At 43.9% G+C, this 26,367-nt stretch overlaps 1 protein-coding gene and 10 non-coding genes across 11 annotated transcripts; all 11 read left to right on the forward strand.

The window, feature by feature from the left end:
* The first annotated feature begins 2,216 nt into the window (after positions 1-2,216).
* On the forward strand, positions 2,217-2,288 carry TRNAC-GCA (transfer RNA cysteine (anticodon GCA)). The gene has a single exon. It is a non-coding gene; the product is annotated as a tRNA-Cys (tRNA).
* Positions 2,289-2,686: 398 nt separating this feature from the next.
* On the forward strand, positions 2,687-2,758 carry TRNAC-GCA (transfer RNA cysteine (anticodon GCA)). Its single transcript has one exon. It is a non-coding gene; the product is annotated as a tRNA-Cys (tRNA).
* Positions 2,759-2,949: 191 nt separating this feature from the next.
* On the forward strand, positions 2,950-3,021 carry TRNAC-GCA (transfer RNA cysteine (anticodon GCA)). The gene has a single exon. It is a non-coding gene; the product is annotated as a tRNA-Cys (tRNA).
* Positions 3,022-4,295: 1,274 nt separating this feature from the next.
* On the forward strand, positions 4,296-4,367 carry TRNAC-GCA (transfer RNA cysteine (anticodon GCA)). The gene has a single exon. It is a non-coding gene; the product is annotated as a tRNA-Cys (tRNA).
* A 221-nt stretch (positions 4,368-4,588) lies between these two features.
* Positions 4,589-4,660, forward strand: TRNAC-GCA (transfer RNA cysteine (anticodon GCA)). Its single transcript has one exon. It is a non-coding gene; the product is annotated as a tRNA-Cys (tRNA).
* A 422-nt stretch (positions 4,661-5,082) lies between these two features.
* On the forward strand, positions 5,083-5,154 carry TRNAC-GCA (transfer RNA cysteine (anticodon GCA)). Its single transcript has one exon. It is a non-coding gene; the product is annotated as a tRNA-Cys (tRNA).
* A 2,269-nt stretch (positions 5,155-7,423) lies between these two features.
* TRNAC-GCA (transfer RNA cysteine (anticodon GCA)) lies at positions 7,424-7,495 on the forward strand. The gene has a single exon. It is a non-coding gene; the product is annotated as a tRNA-Cys (tRNA).
* A 244-nt stretch (positions 7,496-7,739) lies between these two features.
* Positions 7,740-7,811, forward strand: TRNAC-GCA (transfer RNA cysteine (anticodon GCA)). The gene has a single exon. It is a non-coding gene; the product is annotated as a tRNA-Cys (tRNA).
* A 1,353-nt stretch (positions 7,812-9,164) lies between these two features.
* TRNAC-GCA (transfer RNA cysteine (anticodon GCA)) lies at positions 9,165-9,236 on the forward strand. Its single transcript has one exon. It is a non-coding gene; the product is annotated as a tRNA-Cys (tRNA).
* Positions 9,237-11,666: 2,430 nt separating this feature from the next.
* Positions 11,667-11,738, forward strand: TRNAC-GCA (transfer RNA cysteine (anticodon GCA)). The gene has a single exon. It is a non-coding gene; the product is annotated as a tRNA-Cys (tRNA).
* Positions 11,739-12,236: 498 nt separating this feature from the next.
* CWC25 (CWC25 spliceosome associated protein) lies at positions 12,237-25,399 on the forward strand. The gene is made up of 10 exons (XM_075278700.1): positions 12,237-12,313; positions 14,023-14,195; positions 16,393-16,629; positions 19,612-19,681; positions 21,473-21,603; positions 21,692-21,761; positions 22,362-22,456; positions 22,593-22,685; positions 24,357-24,515; positions 24,602-25,399. The coding sequence occupies exons 1-10, from the start codon at positions 12,296-12,298 to the stop codon at positions 24,714-24,716; spliced, it is 1,161 nt and encodes a 386-aa protein (XP_075134801.1). The 5' UTR covers positions 12,237-12,295; the 3' UTR covers positions 24,717-25,399.
* The last annotated feature ends 968 nt before the right edge of the window (positions 25,400-26,367 follow it).

Consider the following 26,367-nt stretch of genomic DNA (forward strand, 5'->3'; position numbering starts at 1 on the left):
ATCGATCGCAGCTGCCAGCAGTGGGTGTTGACTGTATTATACAGCCAGTATCCGCTGTGTATGGAGTAGTTTCATCTATTGCGGCCCTATCCATACATCCACATGTGATCAATGACGTACATGTACATCACTGGTCGTCCTCCCCATACATCCACATGTGACCAATGACGTACATGTACATCACTGGTCGTCCCCCCCATACATCCACATGTGACCAATGACGTACACGTACATCACTGGTCGTCCTCCCCATACATCCACATGTGACCAATGACGTACACGTACATCACTGGTCGTCCTCTCCATACATCCACATGTGACCAATGACGTACACGTACATCACTGGTCGTCCTCTCCATACATCCACATGTGACCAATGACGTACACGTACATCACTGGTCGTCCTCTCCATACATCCACATGTGACCAATGACGTACACGTACATCACTGGTCGTCCTCTCCATACATCCACATGTGACCAATGACGTACACGTACATCACTGGTCGTCCTCTCCATACATCCACATGTGACCAATGACGTACACGTACATCACTGGTCGTCCTCTCCATACATCCACATGTGACCAATGACGTACACGTACATCACTGGTCGTCCTCTCCATACATCCACATGTGACCAATGACGTACACGTACATCACTGGTCGTCCTCTCCATACATCCACATGTGACCAATGACGTACACGTACATCACTGGTCGTCCTCTCCATACATCCACATGTGACCAATGACGTACACGTACATCACTGGTCGTCCTCTCCATACATCCACATGTGACCAATGACGTACACGTACATCACTGGTCGTCCTCTCCATACATCCACATGTGACCAATGACGTACACGTACATCACTGGTCGTCCTCTCCATACATCCACATGTGACCAATGATGTACATGTACGTCATTGGTCGTTAAGGGATTTAAAAAATCCAACTCATCTCACAAAAGCATAAAAAAGTATTTTGAAGAAGTAAATACAAAAGAAATGGCTATATCCTTAAAGAGTTTATTTAAATAAATGAAAACTGTCACAAACTGTATTTTTGGGAATTTACAATTATACATGACTTTGTACCCTACTCCAGCTCTGATAATTGTGGGCTCCTTTCCTCCGTATAAGCAATCTAAGCATTGGAGACTGGTGTCTAACACTTACGCAGGATACAAGGTGGTGGTCCTATGATTTATCCACATGACTGCTTCTTGGGGCTCCCTCTGCTTTGGCATAGGCACTGACAAGACATCACCAGCTCTTACACAAATGGTAGGGCAAAGGATAGCTAAACCTCTGCTGACTCTCTATGGATGTTACCTTGGCATTCATCACAAACCTAAACATTGTACCCCCCACATTAAGGGGTTTCTCAGGAAAGCAAGTTACCATACAGATCATTGGGTATCTGACCACTCAGACACCCTCTTATCAGGAGAATGCAGGAGTTAATGGAGCAGTTGTTGGGCAGCTTGCACACTGTTCTATTCATTTCAGCGGAAGCACCAGAGATAGCCTAAGTCCTGTATGTGATCCAACTATCTGCAGCGCTCCCATTGAAATGAATGAAGTGGTGTGTGAGCTGGGCAACCACAGCTCCATTCAGAATAGGGGATGAATGTTGCCCATTCTTGTAATCAGTTGGGGTGTGAGCAGTGGTGAACCTAGACTCTCTGTCTGCCTGAGTTGGCGATCAAAAGACGCGCCCCCCCCCCCCCCTTGTATTGAGTCCGGTGGGAGGAGGGGGTGTTGTTCATCTTTTGATCGTCCGCCTCAGGCAGCGCGGGGGGGGGGGGGGGGGGGGGTTTGGAGGTGCTAGCGGTAACATTACAATAATTACAATGCAGTAATATTTTGTGCTGTAATACTCACAGGAGACATCTTCCCACTTTTCCCATCTCTTCCCTTTGGACCGCCATGACCACTTCTTCCAGTTGTGACTTGACTATGTAAAGTTTCATGGGAAGAATATGCAAATCTGTCTTCCATGATGTAATTAGGAAGACAGTGCCTCAGTATGTGCACACCAATAGAGGGCGCTAGCTGAGGATGTGCAAGTCTGTCTTCCATGATGTAATTAGGAAGACAGAACCTCAGCCATGCACCCCTATAGGGGGCAGTCGATTGGGACTTACTTTCAAAGAGTGGAACATTTTTCAAATATTTTCCCAGAAAGCATTGGCAGAAATAAACTGGACTAACAGGGGGTATAGCTCAGTGGTAGAGCATTCGACTGCAGATCGAGAGGTCCCTGGTTCAAATCCGGGTGTTCCCTTCATGCTATGCTTTTACCTCATATTGCTCAATAATACATCTATAAAACACGAAAAACATCTATGACAATTACTGATCCAAGCAGGAATATGTTTCAAATAATAATGTCACTAATGTACAGTTCTTTCAGGGACTCTGTCTGTCATTCCACTTAAAATATACGGAGAGAAAATTCCCACAAGCAGTACTTTTCTCTCTTCCCAATTTTGTGCAGAAACCCAGCGGACCCCATTATGAGGTCCGTAGGTTTCCACAGGTAACTGATAGGGTGGACCTAAAGAATGGAAACCCGAATGCTAGTATGACCCAAGTATCAGCCTAAGTTCACATTTCCAAGTTGAAGGCTTGTTTTTTCGAAGTTTTTTTTAAACTGGTATAGCAAAATCAACTTTTACTGGTGGGGGTATAGCTCAGTGGTAGAGCATTCGACTGCAGATCGAGAGGTCCCTGGTTCAAATCCGGGTGCCCCCTTTGTGATGTTTTTGTTTCTTACAACTAAAATAGTTATTTGAATGTCATGTGATACTGTTTCCTCCACTCTGGCAGTCTACTGCTTCTCTGGGCCATCAGCCCAGGGAATTTTTTTTCCTTAGAAACTATTTGTCCAGTTCCCATAGGATATAAAAAAAGTTTCCTTGAGAAAAAAAAGACACTTGCTTGGAGGGGGTATAGCTCAGTGGTAGAGCATTCGACTGCAGATCAAGAGGTCTCTGGTTCAAATCCGGGTGCCCCCTTGATGCTGTGCATTCACTTCATATTGCTCAATAATCCTATTAAAATTATAAATGTGAAAGTTTGCATGTTTGTGGGTTTGGATGTTTGGATGTTTGTTCCTCAATCACACTTGAACGGCTGAATGGATTTCCTAGAAATTTCACACACACCTATATATTGGCCAGGAAGGGGTAATAGGCTATTTTAGTGTCTCACTCACCCCAAAACGCCACCGCAACCCTCCAAAGTTGTCGCCTGGTGCACTGTCGGTCAGAGCAGGTAGTTAGACGCCACTCCTATTGGTGCATGGCGGTGTGTGGGCAGGATAGGGAGCCAGCACAGCGGCCCATAGGTTGGCGCCGGATTGTGGGCATGACCAATGTGCGGGGACTCCTCGTTGAACATGGCGGCTGCCCGCATGCTTCCCAACACCACTGACATGCCGGCCGGCCACACATTGTCTCAAGCCGGCGTAGCATGCAGGTAGGGGATAGAGGGGGGGGGGGGGAGGGGGGGGGCAGGGTGGCCTTCACACCAGAGGACAGAAGGCAAGTAGGGGGGAGGGGGGCCAGATTGCACATGTGGAAAGGGGGGGGGAGGGTAACCGAGGTCACGGGTGGGTGGTGCTGGGGGGAAGGGGTAGATGTAGGAGGTGACTGTAACTCTAAAGGAGGAAAGGGGGCCGGGGACGCCGGTGGGGGGTAAGGGGAGAGCCAGGGGCGTGGGTGGAGGGAAAGGGGAGGGCCGGAGGTGCAGCAGCAGGACCGTGGGGGCCCGGACCACGACGTTGTGGGAGGTGACCGCGCTGGCCGCAAGGACAGGGCCGTAGGGGGCCACGGGCCGTGCTGCAGGTGGATCGCTCAAGGGTGAGGGGACAGCGGACGAAGTCACGGGTTATAGCTAGTACATCTATATAACATGAAAAACATCTATGACAATTACTGATCCAAGCAGGAATATGTTTCAAATAATAATGTCACTAGTGTACAGTTCTTTCCTCAGAGAGTTCAGGGGCTCCGTCTGTCATTCCACTTAAAATATACGGAGAGAAAATTCCCACAAGCAGTACTTTTCTCTCTTCCCAATTTTGTGCAGAAACCCAGCGGACCCCATTATGAGGTCCGTAGGTTTCCACAGGTAACTGCTTTTTAAGCAGATAGGGGTGGACCTAAAGAATGGAAACCCGAATGCTAGTATGACCCAAGTATCAGCCTAAGTTCACATTTCCAAGTTGAAGGCTTGTTTTTTCAAAGTTTTTTTCAAACTGGTATGGCAAAATCAATTATTACTCATAGGGGGTATAGCTCAGTGGTAGAGCATTCGACTGCAGATCGAGAGGTCCCTGGTTCAAATCCGGGTGCCCCCTTCATGATGTTTTTGTTTCTTACAACTAAAATAGTAATTTCAATGGCATGTAATACTGTTTCCTCCGCTCTGGCAGTCTATACTGCTTCTCCAAGCATAGCCGCTGCTTGTCAAACAATTCAGCCATCAGCCCAGGGAATTTCCTTTTCCTTAGAAACTATTTGTCCAGTTCCCATAGGATATAAAAGAAAGTTTCCTTGAGAAAAAAAATATTTGTATGGAGGTGGTATAGCTCAGTGGTAGAGCATTCGACTGCAGATCGAGAGGTCCCTGGTTCAAATCCGGGTGCCCCCTTGATGCTATGCTTTTACCTCATATTGGTCAATAATACATCTATAAAACATGAAAAACATCTATGACAATTACTGATCCAAGCAGGAATATGTTTCAAATAATAATGTCACTAGTGTACAGTTCTTTCCTCACAGAGTTCAGGGACTCCGTCTGTCATTCCACTTAAAATATACGGAGAGAAATTCCCACAAGCAGTACTTTTCTCTCTTCCCAATTTTGTGCAGAAACCCAGCGGACCCCATTATGAGGTCCATAGGTTTCCACAGGTAACTGCTTTTTAAGCAGATAGGGTGGACCTAAAGAATGGAAAAGCGAATGCTAGTATGACCCAAGTATCAGCCTAAGTTCACATTTCTAAATTGGCGGCTTGTTTTTTCAAAGTTGTTTTCAAACTGGTATGGCAAAATCAACTTTTACTCAAAGGGGGTATAGCTCAGTGGTAGAGCATTCGACTGCAGATCGAGAGGTCCCTGGTTCAAATCCGGGTGCCCCCTCAAGACACCTGCTTTTCTTGTATGACTGAATGGCACATTTGGAAAAAAAATCATAACAATTGGTTACCCACTTTGAGGATATATCATGCAAGAATATCTGCAAATGGTTGTTAAAGGGGCTCTATCATTGGCAAAGTCATTTTTAGGTAATCACCTCCTCGCAAAGCCTTTAGAAAGGCTATTCCACACCTACCTTGTGTATGTAAATTGCCTTGGTAGTCATTGAATAAGTCCGTTTTTATTCATATGCTAATTAGCTTCTTGGTACACAGGAAGTTGTCAGCCAGCTCTCCTCTCTATGCTGTGTGCTGTGTGTAAGAGCAAGGAGGAGGAGTCAGCAGCAGCACAGAAGACAGTGCACAAAGAGACTTCCTTGGTGCACGGAGCAGCTAATTAGCATATGGATAAAAACGGACTTATTCAAAACCTACTGAGGCAACGTACATACAAAAGGTAGGTGTAGAATAGCCTTTCTAAAGGCTATGCAAAGATGTGATTAGTTAACCCCATCCCGCCGATGGCATTTTTTGATTTTTGTTTTTCGTTTTTGACTCCCCTCCTTCTAAACCCCTTAGCTTTTTTATTTCTCTGCTCCCAGAGCATTTGCGGGACAAATTTTTGTTGATGATGCCGCCATTAATTATTCTGTATAATGTTCTGGGAAGCTGGAAAAAAATTCAGAATGGGGTGAATTTGAAGGAAAAGTGCATTTCTGCGACTTTCTTATGGGCTTCGGTTTTACGGCTTTCACTGTGCAGCCAAAATGACATGTCCCCTGTATTCTGTGTTTCGTTACGATTCCGGGGATACCAAATTTATATGGTTTTATTTACATTTTAACCCCTTAAAAAAAAATCCAAAACTGTGTTAAAATATTTTTTTTCTAAAAGTCGCCATATTCTGACATCCGTAACTTTTTTTATACGTCTGTGTACGGGGATGCATAGGGCGTCTTTTTTTGCGGGGCCGAGTGTACTTTTTAGTTCTACCATTTTAGGGAATTGCTTTTGCTTTGATCATTTTTTATTAAAATTTTTATTAGAATCAAAACAGTGAAAAAACGGCGGTTTGGCACTTTTGACTATTTTTCCGGCTACGGCATTTACCGTACAGGAGAAATATTTTTATAGATTTGTAGAGCGGGCGATTTTAGACACAGGGATACCTAACATGTATGTGTTTCACAGTATTTAACTACTTTTATATTTGTTCTAGGGAAAGGGGGGTGATTTGAATTTTTAATACTTTTTAATAATTTTTATATAAATTTTTATTTTTTGCATTTATTAGACCCCCTAGGGGTCTGTTCACGAATGCAATGCGTTACAATGCTAATGTATTGTAATGCATTGCAAAAAATCTGCATTTCTTTTGCAGGCTGCATAGACCAGCCTGCAAAAGAAAGAGAAAGCAGACCGGCCAGGAGCCTTTACAAGGCTGTCATGGAAACGTGATGTTGGCCCTGGAGCATGCTCCAGGCGCCGGTGATCATTGGCAAATTGGCGCCACCTATGCACCTCCGGAGCCTTTGACCGCGGCGCCGGAGGAGTTAATGTCTCCGATCGGTGCGGGGACTGATCGGAGACATTAGCGCCAGTTGTCTACTGCGTAAAGCAGTAGACACCCGGCGGCTATGGTGGCCGCCCGGCTCCTGGGCGGCCCCCATACTTACACACCCGGCATGCGCCGTAATAGTACAGTGATCCTATGGGGCGGCTGAAGGGCCTGTAATGTCATCAAAGGTCCTCAAAGAACACTATATGGACAATATTGGACTATGAAGTACAGGCAGGAGCAACTCCATTCTGTGTTACATACAGAGACTGCCTGTCTCTGCCATAATGAACACAACTGAATTAGCAAGCCTGATAACTGGGAGAACAGAAGACGAGTTCAGAAATGAAAGCAGCTCCTCTCCTCTATCTGAGAGCAGGAAGCTAGGTCACGTGGTGCAGACACAGGAATAGCTAGATACACAGGCTGGCTCCCTGCACTTAGCCCCTCCTCCCTCCCCCCTGAGAGCAGCAGATACATCACTTGACTCAGGAGCAGCTAGGTCAGGGCTGTGGCCACAAAGAATTGAATAAAGTAAGATAGTGGACAAACAAAGCAGTTTTGCTGAAGCAGTGTATTTAGGAAAAGTCTTACATCCACATTAACAAGCAGTATAGATAGGATCCTTGTGATGGGACAATCCCTTCAATTTCAAAGATTGGAACCTTTTTCAAATGATTCTCAAAAAGTATTGGCAGACTCCAAGAAGACCCATGGGGGTATAGCTCAGTGGTAGAGCATTCGACTGCAGATCGAGAGGTCCCTGGTTCAAACCCGGGTGCCCCCTTAAAGTAATTTTTGTTTCCTTCTTCTAAAATAGTTTATGTGAGATTCCCCAGTTATTTGACTGGCGTGTAATAACGTTTCCCCCACTCCGGCAGTCTCCTGCTTCTCCAAGTGTAAGAGCTGTTTGTCAAAGAATTCAGCCATCAGCTCAGGGGAAATTTTTTTTTTTTCTTTAGAAACTAGTTGTCCAGTTCCCATGGGATTTACAAAAAGTTTCCTTTGGAAAAAAAATGTTCATGTGTGGAGGGGGTATAGCTCAGTGGTAGAGCATTCGACTGCAGATCGAGAGGTCCCTGGTTCAAATCCGGGTGCCCCCTTAGTAGCCTTTTTTTATTTTTTGCTCATAGCAAAATAAGTGTATGAATAAGCATTACTATATTTTCTCATAACTAGCATAGTGGTGACTAAAAATAAGAAATACTTATACTCACCTCTCCTGGGCTTCTGACGATTCCCGGCATCCTCTCCGTGGCTCTTGCAACCTGTGACTGAGGACACTGGAGCATATTATACTGTGTGGGGGGACACTGTAGAGCATATTACACTGTGTGGGAGCCACTGTGAAGAATATACTGTGTTTCTCTGAAAATAAGACAGGGTCTTATAATATTTTTTGAAAGATAGGTTAGGGTTTATTTTCAGAGGATGTCTTATTTTTTTCTATAAACAACAATCCACTCATCAGAGCTCCTTATACCCCAAACAATTTAGATTTGGCAAGTGATGATGGTGGATGGGCTCTCACACATAGATCTGTGTTATTCCAGTCTGAGGCACATTGCCATTGCAGCAGAGTTCCACTGCAGTCAAGTGTAGCAGTTGGCTCCCTCTGGTGACCAAAGGCAGCCACAATATAGTGATGCCAGTGGGACTACCCAATCTATGTGTGAGAAAGCAGCAGTCAACCCTTATTGTTGTGGAGAACTCCCTCACTAGTACCATCTTGTGCAGATAGCTCCCTGAAAGTCAATGTGTGATTTTCTTGGGGATGCAATTCTTTTTGGGGTGTCTGCTTTAATTGAAGAAGGGTCTGCTGTATTCTATTTACTTTTTTACATGTATGGCAGACTGGACACTTTTTTCTTAATGACCTGAAGCTAATGCTTATTTTTGAAGTAGGGCTTATTTTTGGAGTAGGGCTTATATTTCAGGCATATTCCAAAACTGAAAAATTATGCTAGGGCTTATTTTCTGAGATACACGGTAGTACTTTATGGGGACCTTCAAAAAGTTGATCAGCAGGGGCCCTTGGATGTTGGATGTTGCTAATCGATTGTTTCCCACACCTCCCAGTTTTGCTTCCATGCCAAGCGCTGCGCTACTCACTCACCATATTCTTCATAACTGCAGTTTTGGGTACTAAAGCTGTGTCCCTTTCAAGTATCTGAGATACTGCTGCAGCAGACAGCCATCATTAGCAAGATTTCACTGTAGGAAGGGTGTAGGGGGCCCTGAAACAAAAGACTTTAGTTACGCCACTGGTAACATAGTTTATGTGAGATTCCTCATGAGCGCCATGTAACACTCTTTCCTAAGGTTTCAGGTATTTAAAAAATAGCTTTTTTTAAATTTTTTTTTTTTTTTTTTTTTTTTTTTTTTTAAGAAAGTATTTGGCCAGTTCCCATAGGATTCTCAGACAGTTTGGAATGAAAAAAAACACTAGCATGTAGGGGGGTATAGCTCAGTGGTAGAGCATTCGACTGCAGATCGAGAGGTCCCTGGTTCAAATCCGGGTGCCCCCTTAGCGATGCTTTTTTTTAATTTATTTATTTTTTCTTCAAATAACTAAAATTGGAATTTATAAGAAATTCCCCATTTACTGAATGAGTGGCATGTAATACTGTTTCCTCTGCACTGTCAGACTACTATTTCCCCAAGCATAGCAGTTGTTTGTCAAAGTTATCACCTATCACTCCAGGGTTTTTTTTTTGTTTTTTTTTTACAGACTATTTGTCCCGTTCCCATTGGATTAGCAAAAAGTTTCCTTATGAATAAAAAAAAGTGTTGTAGGAAGGGTGTATAGCTCAGTGGTAGAGCATTCAACTGCAGATCCAGAGGTCCCTGGTTCAAATCCGGGTGCCCCCTCATCACCAAGGTTTTTCTCATACAGCTCAATAATACCTTTACAAAACATAATAAACAGCTAGGACAATTACTTACCCAAGTGGGAATACTTGCAAGTGGTGATACATTCTGGTATTGCCTGTACCGGGTGCACCGCAGGGCCGATAGCTCTAGACACCTGGTCTACTCTCTCCTCTCTACTGTTCCTTTAATAGGTGCATCATCACAGTATCCGGGGTGGAAATCTCATGTCACACCAAACACTTCACAGCTTTGAATGATTGTTAAAGGGAGTCTATCATTGAATAAATCAATTTTTAACTGATATCACATAGGAATAGCCCAGCTTCAGTCCCCTGCCTCTTCACTACATCAGCAGGCAACAAACTTATATTTGGGATCAGTGGCATAACTAGGAATGGCAGGGCCCTGCGGCGAACTTTTGACATGCCTCCCCCTCCCCGACAGACATCCCTTCCCCCCCCCCCGGCATGATTATGACCCATAGTGGCCCCTGCACACAGTATTATCCCCCATAGTGGCCCCTGCACATACAGTATTATGTCCCATAGTGGCCCCTGCACATACAGTATTATGTCCCATAGTGGCCCCTGCACACAGTATTATGCCCCATAGTGGCCCCTGCACATACAGTATTATGACCCATAGTGGCCCCTGCACATACAGTATTATGTCCCATAGTGGCCCCTGCACACAGTATTATGCCACATAGTGGCCCCTGCACATACAGTATTATGACCCATAGTGGCCCCTGCACACAGTATTATGCCACATAGTGGCCCCTGCACATACAGTATTATGACCCATAGTGGCCCCTGCACATACAGTATTATGTCCCAAAGTGGCCCCTGCACACAGTATTATGACCCATAGTGGCCCCTGCACACAGTATTATGCCACATAGTGGCCCCTGCACATACAGTATTATGACCCATAGTGGCCCCTGCACACAGTATTATGACCCATAGTGGCCCCTGCACACAGTATTATGCCACATAGTGGCCCCTGCACATACAGTATTATGACCCATAGTGGCCCCTGCACACAGTATTATGCCACATAGTGGCCCCTGCACATACAGTATTATGACCCATAGTAGACATACATGAACAATTATACTCTGGGGTATAATAATCGGAGACCCAAGGAAGGGATACAAACATAAAAAACATTAACTTACCTATCCCTGGCTACGCTGCACTCCCCGCTGATGTTGGCCATCTTCAATGACGTACACACGACCCGGGCCTGTGTCACGACGCTCATGAACGCAGGTCCCGGATGTCACACTAGTAGGCCCGAAGCCTGCCCGGAGCCCTGAGAGGTAAGTAAATAGGACCCGTTATGTAACAGCCTATTAAAAAATTTTTTTAAAAAAAAATGCAGCGCTAGCGGTTGTTGCTGGGCCCCTAATGTCCTGGGCCCTGTGGCAGCCGCTACCGCTGCTACCCCGGTAGTTATGCCACTGTTCGGGATCGGAATCCTGCACATGCGCAGTCAGCTCAGTTTCCTGACACAGCGCTGAGGCAGGGAACTGAAGTAGGGGGTGTCATGAAGAAGACACCGAGGCGGTGCTGGGAGGGCGATGATGAGCCTGTGCTCGGATCATAGAGAGAACGCCCCCTGTGCTCTCTGAGCATAATTTGCATAAAGACAAAATCGAGCATAATTTGAAAACAGCGACGAGGACCTGCAAAGTAAAGGTATGAGATGAATAGCCTTTATAAAGGTTATTCCTATGTGGTAATAAAAATAACATTTTTTATTTATGTGTCGCCAACATATTCTGCAGCACTGTACAATTAGTAGGGTTCCAAGTACAGAGAAAAAGATACATTACGTGTATATATGTGGTATCGGTTGAAAATTGATTTATTGAATGATAGACTGCCTTTGGAGATGTGCTTCACTTTTTCTTTAAAACATTACACTATGTTCATAGATGTAACTGTTAGTAAATCTGGGTCAGTCTATTCTGGAAGGATCAGCTCATCCTTTCTAAGAAGCACACAAGATAAGAGTAAAACTTAGGAAATGCTGTATCTGTACAGTCATGTACACTACCAGGCCACTTGTGTAACAGATGAGGGGGTATAGCTCAGTGGTAGAGCATTCGACTGCAGATCGAGAGGTCCCTGGTTCAAATCCGGGTGCCCCCTTCACGATGTTTTGTCCCCATTTTACATGTTAAAATCCCCAAACAGAAGTTATGCGAATTTCTAAGGATTGGGGAACCAGAGCTGAATTTATAGAACTGCTGCTTTTATGGATTTCAGTAAGTGCCTGATGCTGCAGCCATGTAGGAGGAGGGGCAGCTGCTGTATATAGGAGGCAGGGCTATCCTCCCTCTGTCCTGCCCGATATCCGCAGTCTCATACATATCTGTACCACATTCGGTAGACTGTGCAGCTGTACATAATGTAGACAGGCGCCGGATATAAGATCTGTGCTGGGCAATGGGATGTGCCGAGGTAAATGACAGCACTCCCAGAGCACCGGCTACCTGTAGCCCCACCATTGGCCACTAGGAACATACACATTCCACATATCAGCTGGAAGCTGACAATGCACATATGACGCGGCCCTTTAACTAGTCACATGACTTCTTCCGTGCGTTCCAGGGTTTCTATTTCCGCTTCCGGCTCTAGTTTATGACGTCAGAAAAATAGCCTGAAGTGAAGTGTAGTGCGGAGAGAGATCTGGTGGGGTCTTCATCATGGGAGGCGGAGACTTGGTACAGTATATATACATTGTGTTCTATATACTGCTTAGTGAGTGTAGAGGATACAATGATATACAGTAAATGACACTGGTGGGCAGTGGTATGGGGTACCTGGGGAAGGGGGGATTTCTTAAGTTGGCATATTGTGGTAATCCAGTATTGTGTCATCCAGATCTAGTACCAGTGTAACACCTTGCTTGGCACAGTACAGAGATCTCACAAGGCTTCACAGTCCTAGTCTGGGTACAGTAATACCAGTCTGTCGTCTTGTCATCTGACATCCTATTAATATTATAAATGTGAAAGTTTGGATGTTTGTGTGTTTGGATGTTAGGATGTTTGTTCCTCAATCACGCAAAACCCGCTCGACCGATTTGGCTGAAAGTTTCCACAAACATAGTTAATACACCCGATTAAACAATAGGCTACTTTTCGTCACAACAGCGCACATACGTTTGTGCCAGGACCCCCACAAAACCCAAACTCACACCACCATCTCTGCAATCTCACACACTTTGGACCATAACAAGCCACAAAATTCATATTGCCCTCTTCAGCCTCGCCCCTAACCCCACACAATCACATATACATATACTTTACCACTTTGCCCCTCCCCTTAACGATATTCCAGGAGGCTCTCTTTAACGCTCCGGAGCAGCCATGTTTGCCGACCCCCACCGCTCTGACAATCCGCGACACCGCCCACCCATGTCAATACCCCTAGGAAGTCTAATAAATGCAAAAAAAAAAGTTAACCCCTTAGCGACCCTTGACGTAACTGTACGTCATGGGTCGCATGGGGATGTATAGAGCGAGCTCACACGCTGAGCTCGCTCCATACACGGCAGATGCCGGCTGTACAATACAGCCAGGACCTGCCACTAACAGCAGCGGTCGGTGCCCGAGCCGATCGCTGCTGTTAACCCTTTACACACTGCGGTCAAACGTGACCGCAGTGTGTAAACGGCGCCGGCGGCATGGGCGCCGCCATGTTTCGCCGATCGCTGCCCTCCTGAACGTCATATGAGGGCGGTGATCGGTTGCTATGACAGCCGGAAGCCTATTGAAGGCTTCCAGGCTTGTCTCTGCACTAGATCTATTAGACGATGCCAGAGGCCTCGTCTAATAGAAGTGCTGCGATTTTGCTATTCACTGCAATACTGTAGTATTGCAGTGAATAGTATGAGCGATCAGACCCCCTAGGTTTCAAGGTACCTAAGGGGTCTGATCATAAATGTAACAGAAGAAAAAAAAAAAGTTTTTAAAAGTATTAAAAAAATAAAAAAAATATAAAAGTTCAAATCACCCCCCCTTTCCCTAGATTAGCTATAAAAGTAATTAAAGAACATTAAACATAAACATATTAGGTAGCCCCGCGCTCCAAAATGCCCGAACTATTAGAATATTAAAACATTTATCCCGTACTGCGAACGGCGTAGCGGCAAAAAAAATAAAAGCAGCCAAAAAACGTTTTTTTCAACACTTTGCCTCCTATAAAAAATTGAATAAAAAGTGATCAAACCATCAGATCTTTCCCCAAATGGTATCAATAGAAACGTCATCTTGTCCCACATAAAAAGACACCACAACCAGCTCCATACATGGAAATATGAAAAAGTTACAGGTGTTAGAACATGATGACACAATTTTTTTTTCTATTTTGCGAAGTTTATCATTTTTTTAAAAGTATCAAACTTTGTAAAACCTGATTCTTTCCCCAGAATCTGAAGAAAAGCTGGCATCCTCAAACTCTACGTAATGTGGAGAAAGTGTGGAAGGCTGAACAAAAACATGAGGCGGAACGGAAGAAAATTGAAGAACTTCAGCGGGAGCTGCGGGAGGAAAGGGCTCGAGAGGAAATGCAGAGATATGCTGAGGATACGGGAGCTGTGAAGTGAGAGGCTGTAATGAGTGAGAATGCTGTCGCCTCTGACAAATCATTCTTACCTTTAAGAACTGATGAAAATGTATTGTGAGATTAAAATGGGAAGCATCAGATGTGTCTGGCAGCCACTTACAAACATGCTTGACTCTCTGCTGAGGCATGTCTAACACCCTGTTCATCTGTATGAAAGGGAAATCCATAGTGATAGATTTATGAAGATTGGCGTTATTAATAGTGGAGGATGTACCTCATTTATGAGGAGAGGCATGCCACCTTTTAAATGGCACACACCATCCACCTAGCCATGTGCCCAGGGAAGTGGCAAAGGCAGCCCAGAAGTAAGAACGTTGTAATTTTTTTTTGTGTAAAGCTGACTTCTTATACCTTGTAAACCAGAAAATTGGCGTACAAGGCATTATAAATAGAGATGAGAGAACAGTGAAATATTCGATATTCATTTCGAATAGCCCCTCAATATTCGACTATTCGAACCCCATTATAGTCTATGGGGAAAAATACTTTGTTTCAGGGGAAGCCACACTTCGACTCAGGAGAGTCACCAAGTCCACAGGGTTCAGCACACAGTCAGCACTGCTACATCTGAGATGCAACAGGGTTCAGCACACAGTCAGCTCTGCTGCATCTCAGATGGAGAAAGGTTCAGTGCACAATCAGCACTGCTACATCTGAGATGCAACAGGGTTCAGCACACAGTCAGCTCTGCTGCATCTCACATGGAGCAGGGTTCAGCGCACAGTCAGCACTGCTACATCTGAGATGCAACAGGGTTCAGCACACAGTCAGCTCTGCTGCATCTCAGATGGAGCAGGGTTCAGCGCACAGTCAGCACTGCTACATCTGAGATGCAACAGGGTTCAGCACACAGTCAGCTCTGCTGCATCTCAGATGGAGAAGGGTTCAGTGCACAATCAGCACTGCTACATCTGAGATGCAACAGGGTTCAGCACACAGTCAGCTCTGCTGCATCTCACATGGAGCAGGGTTCAGCGCACAGTCAGCACTGCTACATCTGAGATGCAATAGGGTTCAGCACACAGTCAGCACTGCTACATCTGAGATGCAACACGGTTCAGCACACAGTCAGCTCTGCTGCGTCTCAGGTGTAGCAGAGCTCAGCGCACGGCCAGCTCTGCTACATCTGAGATCAAACCACAATGGAGACTGCTGTGGACCGATCTTAGACTCTGCCTCCTCCAGCAGAATCAGCGTTGATTGGTCGAATGCTGTACACTGGCCAATCAACGCTGGTCAATGCATTCCTATGAGAAAAAGTCAGCTCCCGCATAACGCAAGCTGACAGGGATCCCGACGAGATAGAGCCCCAAGGAGCTAGGTGAGTGACATTCCCACCTAAATAAAGGTAATCCTCCTGCCTGTAGATCTATCCCTGTCTCAGAGTCACATAGTTCACAGTCTCATATGACCCCGATCTGAAATCCACCATTCGTATATAGTGGAGGTCAACTGATTTAGCCAGCCAATTACTTTTTCCGATTTTTTTTTCGATGCCTACGTTGTCGTAGCTCCTGTCCCACCTCCCCTGCACAGTTATTGGTGCAAAAAAAGCGCCAGGGAAGGTGGGAGGGGATACCAATTTTTAGTGCGTTTGCTGTGTGGTATTCGATTGGAATCGAATATCTTGAGCAGCCTGATATTCAATTGAATATCAATTCGATCAAACGCCGTTCGCTCATCTCTAATAATACATTTTTCCCAAAGTGTCTAGCCTCATTACCATATGTTTAGAATTCTAAAAAATATTTTACTTTGGAAATATACATTAGACATTTTGTTAGTTATTAATGTAAACATATGTTAGATATTTATTTGTGGGTAAATATGTTCACAATGACTTTTTTGCTGTCACATTTTGAGGCTGAAAAAACCATGACTCCCATTGAAATGAATGGGAGAGTTGGGACACGAGTTGGGGAATGGTTTATTAGGTGGATCCAGCCTCAGAAATCCACCTGCAAAAAACTGTGTGAACTTAACTCTAAGACCTAGGGTTGTTGACAAGTCATTCATTGTATGCTACTTGTGCCTGCCATTCAAAATTTGTCAGTAAGTGGTGTAGTCCACTTGCGGTCAATACCTTTTTGGTAGAAGATGACCTAGTGCAGCATCTGAATTTACTTTTATTCTTTTCAGAAGTAGTTAACCTCTGTTCTTGATGCTTCCTCAGAAAAAAAGATGAAAAACTGGATTGGATGTACCAAGGGCCTGGTGGGATGGTGAACAGAGATGAATATCTTCTTGGACGGCCAGTGGACAAATTCATCCTTGATAAAATGGAAGATCCAGAATCTGGTCCTTCTACTGAGACTGGACTTCTGCCAGGGTCAATATTCAGTACATCTGGAGCTGCATCATCCTTGGATATTGCAAATAAAATCCGCGAGGATCCGCTCTTCATGATTAGGTAACTGTAGCCATTTTAACATTATGTGCTGTCAGACTTGTACTGTCCTGATAATCTACAGTTAGAATATGTCTGTACGTTTTATAGATACCCAGCACTGTGAGATTCTGTCCTGATAATCTACAGTCAGGAGATCACTGTACAGTATATAGATATCCAGCACTGTGTGATCCTGTCCTGATAATCTAAAGTCAGGAGATCACTGTACAGTATATACCGTATTTTTCGGACTATAAGACGCACCTAGGTTTTAGAGGAGGAAAATAGGGAAAAAAAATTTTGAAGCAAAAAATGGTAAAATATTTAATATATGGGAGTTGTAGTTTTGCAACAGCTGCAAGGCCACATTGACAGGTGATCCTGCAGCTGTACGGGGATGCATAGAGTGTTTTTTTTGCGGGGCCAGCTGTACTTTTTAGTTATACCATTTTGGGGAATATCTATTGCTTAGATCACCTTGTATTGAAAAAAAACCCGGTGGTATATGATATATATATATATATATATATATATATATATATATATATATATATTATTTATTTATTTATTTTCTAGGGACAGGAGGTGATTTAGAACTTTTATTTATATTTTTAAAGCTTTTTTTTTTTTTTTTTTTTCTACTATTTTATTCCCCCCCCCCGGGGGGCTTGAACCTGCGGTCACTTGATTGCAAGTCCCATAGACGGCAATACAACTGTATTGCCGTCTATGGGACATTCTGTCTATTAGTATTATGGCTGGTCATAGAGACCAGCCGCAATACTAATACAGCAGTGACAGGCCTGGGAGCCTCATTAGGCTCCCGGCTGTCACCCGAACAGGTCGGCTCCTGCGATATCGCCGCGCAGGAGCCGGCCTGCAACTTCACAGGTACGGGGCCGGTGGGGACCGGCCCCGGGGGAGAAGGGGCCACCGATACTGACCCGGCATCCGCTGTACTAGAGAGGCGGATGCCGGGGAGGGATAGACGCTGGCACAGGTGCCGGGCCTGAGACATCGCTGCGCTCCACTGTCCTGCATGAAGCCAGCGGCGGGGGGACGGAGGAGCGGAATAGCAGCACCGCTGCCGCTGCTGGCTTCATGCAGGGCAGAGGAGCGCAGCGATGTCTCAGGCCCCGGCGTCTATCACTTGCCGGCTTCCGTCTCTCTAGTACAGCGGATGCCAGGCGCCACATTCGGACTATAAGACGCACCCTTCTTTTCCCCCCAAATTTGGGGGGAAAAAAGTGCGTCTTATAGTCCGAAAAATACGGTAGATACCCAGCACTGTGTGATCCTGCCCTGATAATCTACAGTCAGGAGATCCCTGTACATTATATAGATACCCAGCACTGTGTGATCCTGTCCTGATAATCTACAGTCAGGAGATCACTGTACATTATATAGATACCCAGAACTGTGTGATCCTGTCCTGATAACCTACAGTCAGGAGATCACTGTACATTATATACACTCACCGGCCACTTTATTAGGTACACCATGCTAGTAACGGGTTGGACCCCCTTTTGCCTTCAGAACTGCCTCAATTCTTCGTGGCATAGATTCAACAAGGTGCTGGAAGCATTCCTCAGAGATTTTGGTCCATATTGACATGATGGCATCACACAGTTGCCGCAGATTTGTCGGCTGCACATCCATGATGCGAATCTCCCGTTCCACCACATCCCAAAGATGCTCTATTGGATTGAGATCTGGTGACTGTGGAGGCCATTGGAGTACAGTGAACTCATTGTCATGTTCAAGAAACCAGTCTGAGATGATTCCAGCTTTATGACATGGCGCATTATCCTGCTGAAAGTAGCCATCAGATGTTGGGTACATTGTGGTCATAAAGGGATGGACATGGTCAGCAACAATACTCAGGTAGGCTTTGGCGTTGCAACGATGCTCAATTGGTATCAAGGGGCCCAAAGAGTGCCAAGAAAATATTCCCCACACCATGACACCACCACCACCAGCCTGAACCGTTGATACAAGGCAGGATGGATCCATGCTTTCATGTTGTTGACGCCAAATTCTGACCCTACCATCCGAATGTCGCAGCAGAAATCGAGACTCATCAGACCAGGCAACGTTTTTCCAATCTTCAATTGTTCAATTTCGATGAGATTGTGCAAATTGTAGCCTCAGTTTTCTGTTCTTAGCTGAAAGGAGTGGCACCCGGTGTGGTCTTCTGCTGCTGTAGCCCATCTGCCTCAAAGTTCGACGTACTGTGCGTTCAGAGATGCTCTTCTGGCTACCTTGGTTGTAACGGGTGGCTATTTGAGTCACTGTTGCCTTTCTATCAGCTCGAACCAGTCTGGCCATTCTCCTCTGACCTCTGGCATCAACAACGCATTTCCGCCCACAGAACTGCCGCTCACTGGATGTTTTTTCTTTTTCGGACCATTCTCTGTAAACCCTAGAGATGGTTGTGCGTGAAAATCCCAGTAGATCAGCAGTTTCTGAAATACTCAGACCAGCCCTTCTGGCACCAACAACCATGCCACGTTCAAAGGCACTCAAATCACCTTTCTTCCCCATACTGATGCTCGGTTTGAACTGCAGGAGATTGTCTTGACCATGTCTACATGCCTAAATGCACTGAGTTGCCGCCATGTGATTGGCTGATTAGAAATTAAGTGTTAACGAGCAGTTGGACAGGTGTACCTAATAAAGTGGCCGGTGAGTGTATATAGATACCCAGCACTGTATGATCCTGTCCTGATGATCTACAGTCAGGAGATCACTGTACATTATATAGATCCCCAGCACTGTGTGATCCTGTCCTGATAATCCACAGTCAGGAGATCACTGTACATTATATAGATACCCAGCACTGTGTGATCCTGTCCTGATAATGTACAGTCAGGAGATCACTGTGCAGTTTATTAAAAACCAGCACTATGTGATTCTATATAGGTCACCCTTTGAAGTTTAATTTGGAGGTCTTTAATGTTTTTGGATGTTCATGACACTACTATTCCTTTGTTTAAACTTCAGAAAAAGAGAAGATGAGAAAAGGAGAGAAGTTCTAAAGAATCCAGTGAAAATGAAGAAGATCAGAGAACTCGTATGTGAAATATTGTACACAATAAAATAAATGCTTTGCCTGAATAACGACATGTGGCCTTCTAAAGCAGGGCTGTGGAGTTGGTCGGCCAAACCCAACTCAGACTCAGACGCACTTCCTCTTACCTGGCTCCCATTAGTCTTTCTTTCCGCTTCCCATAGTTCCTTGCAAAGTGGAGTGCTAAAGGCTTAACAAGTCTCCACACACCTATATGGTGGTCTCTCCCTAAGGAGTGACAATATCCCCCGAACCCTGTCTAAGCCTCTCACCTCTACCAGGTTATAGTCCTCTCTACATCGGGCTGATGAGATCCAACCAGATCGAAACAGCTGTCCTCGATTGAGAGACTATAACCTGGTAATAATCCCAGCGTCATTGCTAAACAAAGGCCTCTTGGAAGGTCGGGCATGAGGCTAAAGGGAGCAGCCATTATTGGGTTATTTCACTGGAATCCTGTCTTAAGACAGGCTTGCACATTCCAGTGAGCGCCCTCTATTGGTTTGCAACAATGAGGCAGCAACTGTCTTCCTAATTACATCATGGAAGGCGGATTTGCATATTCTTCCCATAGTTCCTTGCAAAGTGGAGTGCTAAAGGCTTAACAAGTCTCCACACACCTATATGGTGGTCTCTCCCTAAGGAGTGACAATATCCCCCGATCCATATCTGCAGACAGACTGTCTGAGGAAGGTCTGCAGAATAGTCCCATGGATTGCTTGTATTAAAATTAAAAAGAAGATAAAGCACATTCATTCTGTAGTGGGGCAGCGGTGGGGTTTATTTATTTAGTATAGGGAGCAGATAAAGGAGAGTATGAACCGGGTCAGATTATAAAGGATTTATATTATTTATAGTCTGTAGCCATGGAGTTCTGAAGTTCTATAGGGGAGCTGCTTACCGAAAATGGTATGACATTTTTAACCAAGGCCATCTGCAAAGTTGCTTGCTCCTTATTTTATATGCACTGTACTAAATCTTTTAGTTTTGCATGTTAATAATAGTTCTTTTTAAGTTTTTGACAGCAAAATCATTAGAGCTGCTATATTTATTTATTTGCTTCAATCAGATCATTTTTATCGAAAATGCCTTTCTCATACATTTCCACTTTTCGAACATGGAAAACTGATGGTCAGATAGCAAAGGTACCCAAAAAATGCAAAAACACAATAAAACAATCCCAAACTCTCCCTCCTGCAGCAGATGACGTTACAAATAGAATGATGGTGCGCAAAAAAATTAAGCAAGGTGGAATTGCAAATAAGGGAAGAAAAAACTAAAAGGAGGGAAGGATAATGGACATGAGGTGTCACAGCACCTAGAATGCTAATCTATTCAGTATTTAACAACCTTACAATGCCTATAGGGAACCTCCTGTCCAACAAGAGGACATCAGAAGGATGACCAGAGGGTTTGGCTATGCCCCCATTCTGCCTCATATTTATGGGTAACTTAGATATTACTTTCAAGTCAGATGATATTGTTCATCTTAGTATTCAGTTCTGTGAGGCAGCACAGTGGCTCAGTGGTTAGCACTGGGAGTATTCAGTTCTGCAATGAATGGCGGTTTGTAGGCAAGCTATTTCTAGAGCTAATTCTCTATCTGGCTGACCATAGCCCTCTGTGTTATAAATGCCTATTGAAAGAATAAGTATGTGCCCAAAGTAGATAACAAATAGCCCAGGGATGTGTTTCAATCTAATAAATATGATTTGGTCAGAATAAATGGCCTAAAGTCAACTGGCATTTTAATTGCTTTTCTGAATATTATCATATTAATTCATATTTATATAGCTCCAAAGTAGCTTGGATAAAAAGAGCAAGAAGAAGAAGAAGGAAAAAAAGAAGAGAAAGAAGGAGAGACGATCAAGCTCCAGCAGCAGCAGTGATGGAGAAAGTGACCCAGATGATAGAACAGCAAGCAGGTTGGATTAACTGTATATACTGTGGTGTATAATACATGGTATAGTCTACACCACTGAAAAATATTTTGTTCCCTCTCTCTCTTTTAAGGGCTTACAGACACCGGCAACATTCCCCATCCCCTCCACTTCATAAGAAGGCACCAGGCTATGGACTACAGGTGTTTACGCTGCACTTAAATGTTTCACTTTACTACAGCTCATAAAAGGAAAAATACAATAATTGAACATCCTATTATTTACTGACTAGAATATTGGACATTCAGAATCCTCAGAGACGCATGTGCACTTACTGACTTTTCTATGGTGGCTCCTGGCCTGGTGACATTGCTGTGGTTAATGCACTTTTTATACAGTATCACAACCTGCCTGCATCAGGCGCCACCACAATTAGCACCTTTACATAAAATGTCACACTCTGTTATTAGCGGTTTTACATAAACGGGTTCACATATGCGTGTTGTTACAGAAACACTAGAGGAAACTCATTCTGTTTTACTTTGGGATTATTTCTAGCATCCAGTACGTCAGGTGTGATGCAGGATTTCTCCCTGCCTGGACTTGTGCACAAATGTGTCTTCTGTTGTGTCTGGTTCAGACATTGAAAACTAGATATCTTTCGTAACCCAAAAGTTTAGAATGATGCACAGAGGAAACATTTCAATGACTATTTTTTATCCTGCTACATAGGCTGGTTACATAGACTTTGTTGGATAAAGAAACAAATTTTAGTATGTTCATGATTGTGATCCATTTTCTAGATCCGAGATTCGAGTAAGAATAACAAAAGGGATGTAGCAGCAGAACAGGACCGACACAGAGGTCGCTCAAGAAGTCCTCATCATGATCGAGTGCCGTGAGTATCTTATTCTTCTGTTTTGCAGAGGGTTATTTTATAATCAAGGTGTCTGCCAGACACTTCTCATTGCCAAATGCTGACAGTGCGCGGGACTCGTGTACTGAACTTTCAATTTTGCATTTCCATATTTTAGGGACAAATCTAAGAGTGATCGGAAATATAAAAGGAGTCCTTCCCCAAAGAAAGAAGAGAGATACAGAAGACAGAAAGTATCTGGGTATACAAAGTGAGTACACAATAAGTGCTTGTGGGTAAGGTGGGAGGTAATCCTACTACTCTTCTTTTTTTTTTTTTTTTTTTTTTTTTTTTTTTTTTTTTTTGCTTTGTTTGCTTGGTCTATATACATCTTATAATTATAAGTCATGTTGCATTGTGATGCCCTGAAGTGAAGACAGCCAATAGCAGCCTGAAATCAGGAATAACTGGTAACAAAAACGAGCATCAGTGGGCACCAAACAGTGCAACTTAAAGGGTTAAATGTGGATAAGTAGTGATCCTGTGCATCAAAATTAGTTAATATCAAGATGCGTTTACTCAGCAAGTCATTAAAGGGGGCATTCACATGGAGTAAAGTGGCGCTGATTCTGCCACTATAACTTGCGGCAGAATCGGCGCAGATAAAAAAAAGACTCCCATTGACTTCAATGGGTTCCGTTTTCATTGCGGAACCCATTCAAATCAGTGGGAGGATTTTTAACCCATTGAATTCCATGTGTTCTGCGCGGAAAACAGAACCCATTGAAATCATGTTTTTATCAGCGCTGATTGTGCTGCGAGTTATTGTGGCAGAATCAGCGCCACTTTACTCTGTGTGAATGCCCCCAAAGTGAGTTAATGGGAACCTTTCAGGTCAATTTGGGATTCTAAACCACCCACAGATAGGTCCTTATAGACCAGGGCTTAAGTGTCCCAAATCGCCCTGTTTTAAATGCATCTGCCTTACAAAAAATAATAAACCTTTATACTTGCCTAGAGATGATTCTCCTGGCGCAGTTCTTCAGTCAAGCAGAGGACTACTGTCGGGTCACTGCTGTTTTAAAACGCCAAAGGAAAAAAAAAAAAAAAAACTTCTTCCAAAAAGGCCTGTTAGCAATGTGACAAGGTTACTAGGACCCACAGACATAGTGGAAACACTGTGGGTTTGTGCACATCAATTCCACAGTGTACTGCAGTACTAGTCATATGACCTGGGCTATTATTATATAAATATAAGTATTTAATTATTCTATCTAACAAAAACACTAGCTAAGAAATTAGAGGCTCTTTGGGCTGGGTTCAAATGGTGCGTTTTTGCTAGAACACATTTTTCAAACACATTTTTCACAACCAAATATAAGTCTGAATTTGGCTGTGGAAAAATAGTGTGAGTTGGTGGTTTAGCCTACCGATTCATCATCCCATGTGGACGAGTAGACTCCAACATGGAGCACCATTGCTCCAGCTTGAGAATTGCTCCGTGGAGGAGCTGAAACGTTACACTTTCCATGGCTAAATAAAGGCGTGAGAATTTTCCTTTACATTTTGGAGTGCTGCTTCCTTCATACTTTTATTTCGGAGCCCTTTGGCTTAAATTTTACTGAATCTCATCTTCACACTGCATAAACTAGCACTTTATCGTATGGAACTTCTGTGCCTCATCTATTGAAAGATATAGTCTTAGGCCTAACAACTATGCCTGCTGTGATACGGTGTCTCCATGATTGCACAACCAAGGCTTAACCGCCTGAAAGTGAGGTCATGGGACAAGAGTAATGCAGCTGATCTTCGGTCTAGAAAGTTCAAATCTGTAGATAGACAGACATATACGGTAGTACTAAAATGTCAGCTTTGTGATATGCTGTAAGACTTTTTTACATACAGCAATAGAAATTCAGTATTTGTCTTCTCTGTATCTCAGGAAGCTCTCCGCTGAGGAACTAGAGAAGCGCAGGTTGGAGATGATGGAGGATGCCAAGCAGAGAGAGCGAGAAAGGGAAGGTAATGTGCGCAGATACAAACAAGAAGAGGAGAATGAAGAAAAGAAGGAGCATCACAAAAAAGACAGTAAATTCTTACAGTAAGTACATGGCTGATGCTGAAACCTCATCTCCCTTGTGTGTTCGCTGCTAACCTGACAACTTTTTTTTGACTTGCTTTCCACAGTCAGATGAAGCTGGATAGTGCAGCCTCCTCTTCACTGGAGGACAGAGTGAAGCGCAATATTCATGGCATTCAGCGGACCTCCTCTGCCCTGGAGAAGAACTTCATGAAAAGATAATTTTATGACATTATTCCATACTTTTTTTTTTTTTTTTACATAATCTTTCCTTGGTTCTTTACATGGACAATATTCTGCTCTACCATCCAGTGTCACAGTAAGGGGGCATTCACACAGAGGAAGTTGGCGCTGATTCTGGCCTGGACTCCACATCAGAATCAGCACTGTACCATTGAAATCAATGGGAAAAAAAGCCTCCCATTGATTTCAATGGGTTCCGCGCGGAAAACGGAGCCCATTGAAGTCAATGGGAGGCTTTTTATTCAGTGCTGATTCGGATGCGGAGTCTGCGCCACATTCGGCGCCAACTTCCTTGGTCTGAATGCCCCCTAACTGTTTTATTTGTATACAGAGTCCTTGAGTATATTTTACATAACATATTTTCTATTGGAATTATTCACCTTCTATCACCCCTGCCCAAGTATAACTAGACCTCAACAATTCAGTCTTTATCTATCAGTATAATCTGTGTAGACTGGTCAGAAATATTAAAAATTTTACATTTTTATACTATTAAAGGTGTGGATAGATAGGTGGGAGTTTAACTGGTGTCAGCACCACCCATTAAAACAGTGGGGGACCCCTGACTCATGATTTTTCCTATGGATGGTGTAGGGGCCAGACCTGGTTTCTACAGATCGTTTCCTGTTCATTTTAATAGAAGCCAAGATACAGTAACCTGTTTGTGTTGCTGCCAAGAACAGCTGATCATTGAGGGTTTTTTTTTTTTTTTTGGGGGGGGGGGATCATCAGTAATTTTAGCCTGGAAAATTCCTTTAAGTTGTGTTGCAGTGCTTTTCACACTTAGACCTCGTACTTCACAGATGGCAGTCATAATTTCTGGACCAAACCTTGAGCTGGGGCTCCCAGCATGTTAGACATCTGTGAAGGCAGAAATCTGTCTCCTCATGGCTCTGTCCCTTACTGTAATTGTTTTTCAGTACAGGACAGTAGCGCTGTGGGAAGGCAGGGATTCCTGGCATCACACATTACTGTGCTGCTGGGAGTCCAGGTCCTGGTCCAGAGGACGTGTCCAACATCCGATCTGTATCTCATGGATTGAAACGACCCATTTGAAGCAGGTTTGCTAGGCTCTCTGGTAAGTTAGAACACATTAGTACCATCTGTAAAAGTGGTGGTAAACCTCAAAAGTTAACCTTTTCATAACTCATAAACAGCTGTATATACTGTGGCTTTGTAAGCACAATCTAGTTACAGCCTTCAGTGAAATATAGTCAATAACTATTGGCTATTACTGTATTTTCTGAATTAGGCTGGGACTCTGTGCCAATGGTACATGGTTTAGGGCCAAGTTGGTCGTTCAAATGATGTTTTCCAGTCATTGCCGCATGTAAATTGCATCTGACCAGCCATTACTCTAACACTTCTTTGCCTTCTGCTTGCATCCTTTGTGTGTGACAATAGATCATTGTTGTCTGCAGCACTTCACATGTAAGCAGAGGCTTTTCTGCCAACAATATGCAAACTGTAACAATTGTTAGTCTCCATACAGATTGCTTCAGTTTATGCAAGGGCCTTTTAATTGCTAGAAAGTGAAAAAAAAAAAAAAAATCTAAATATTCCTCCATTCCAGTGCTGCTGGTTCAGTCCCTGGGACTTCTGGTTCTTCTTGAATCAACGTGATGATATC

Source organism: Leptodactylus fuscus, chromosome 6 (genome assembly GCF_031893055.1).
Source record: "Leptodactylus fuscus isolate aLepFus1 chromosome 6, aLepFus1.hap2, whole genome shotgun sequence".
Classification (NCBI taxonomy): domain Eukaryota; kingdom Metazoa; phylum Chordata; class Amphibia; order Anura; family Leptodactylidae; genus Leptodactylus; species Leptodactylus fuscus.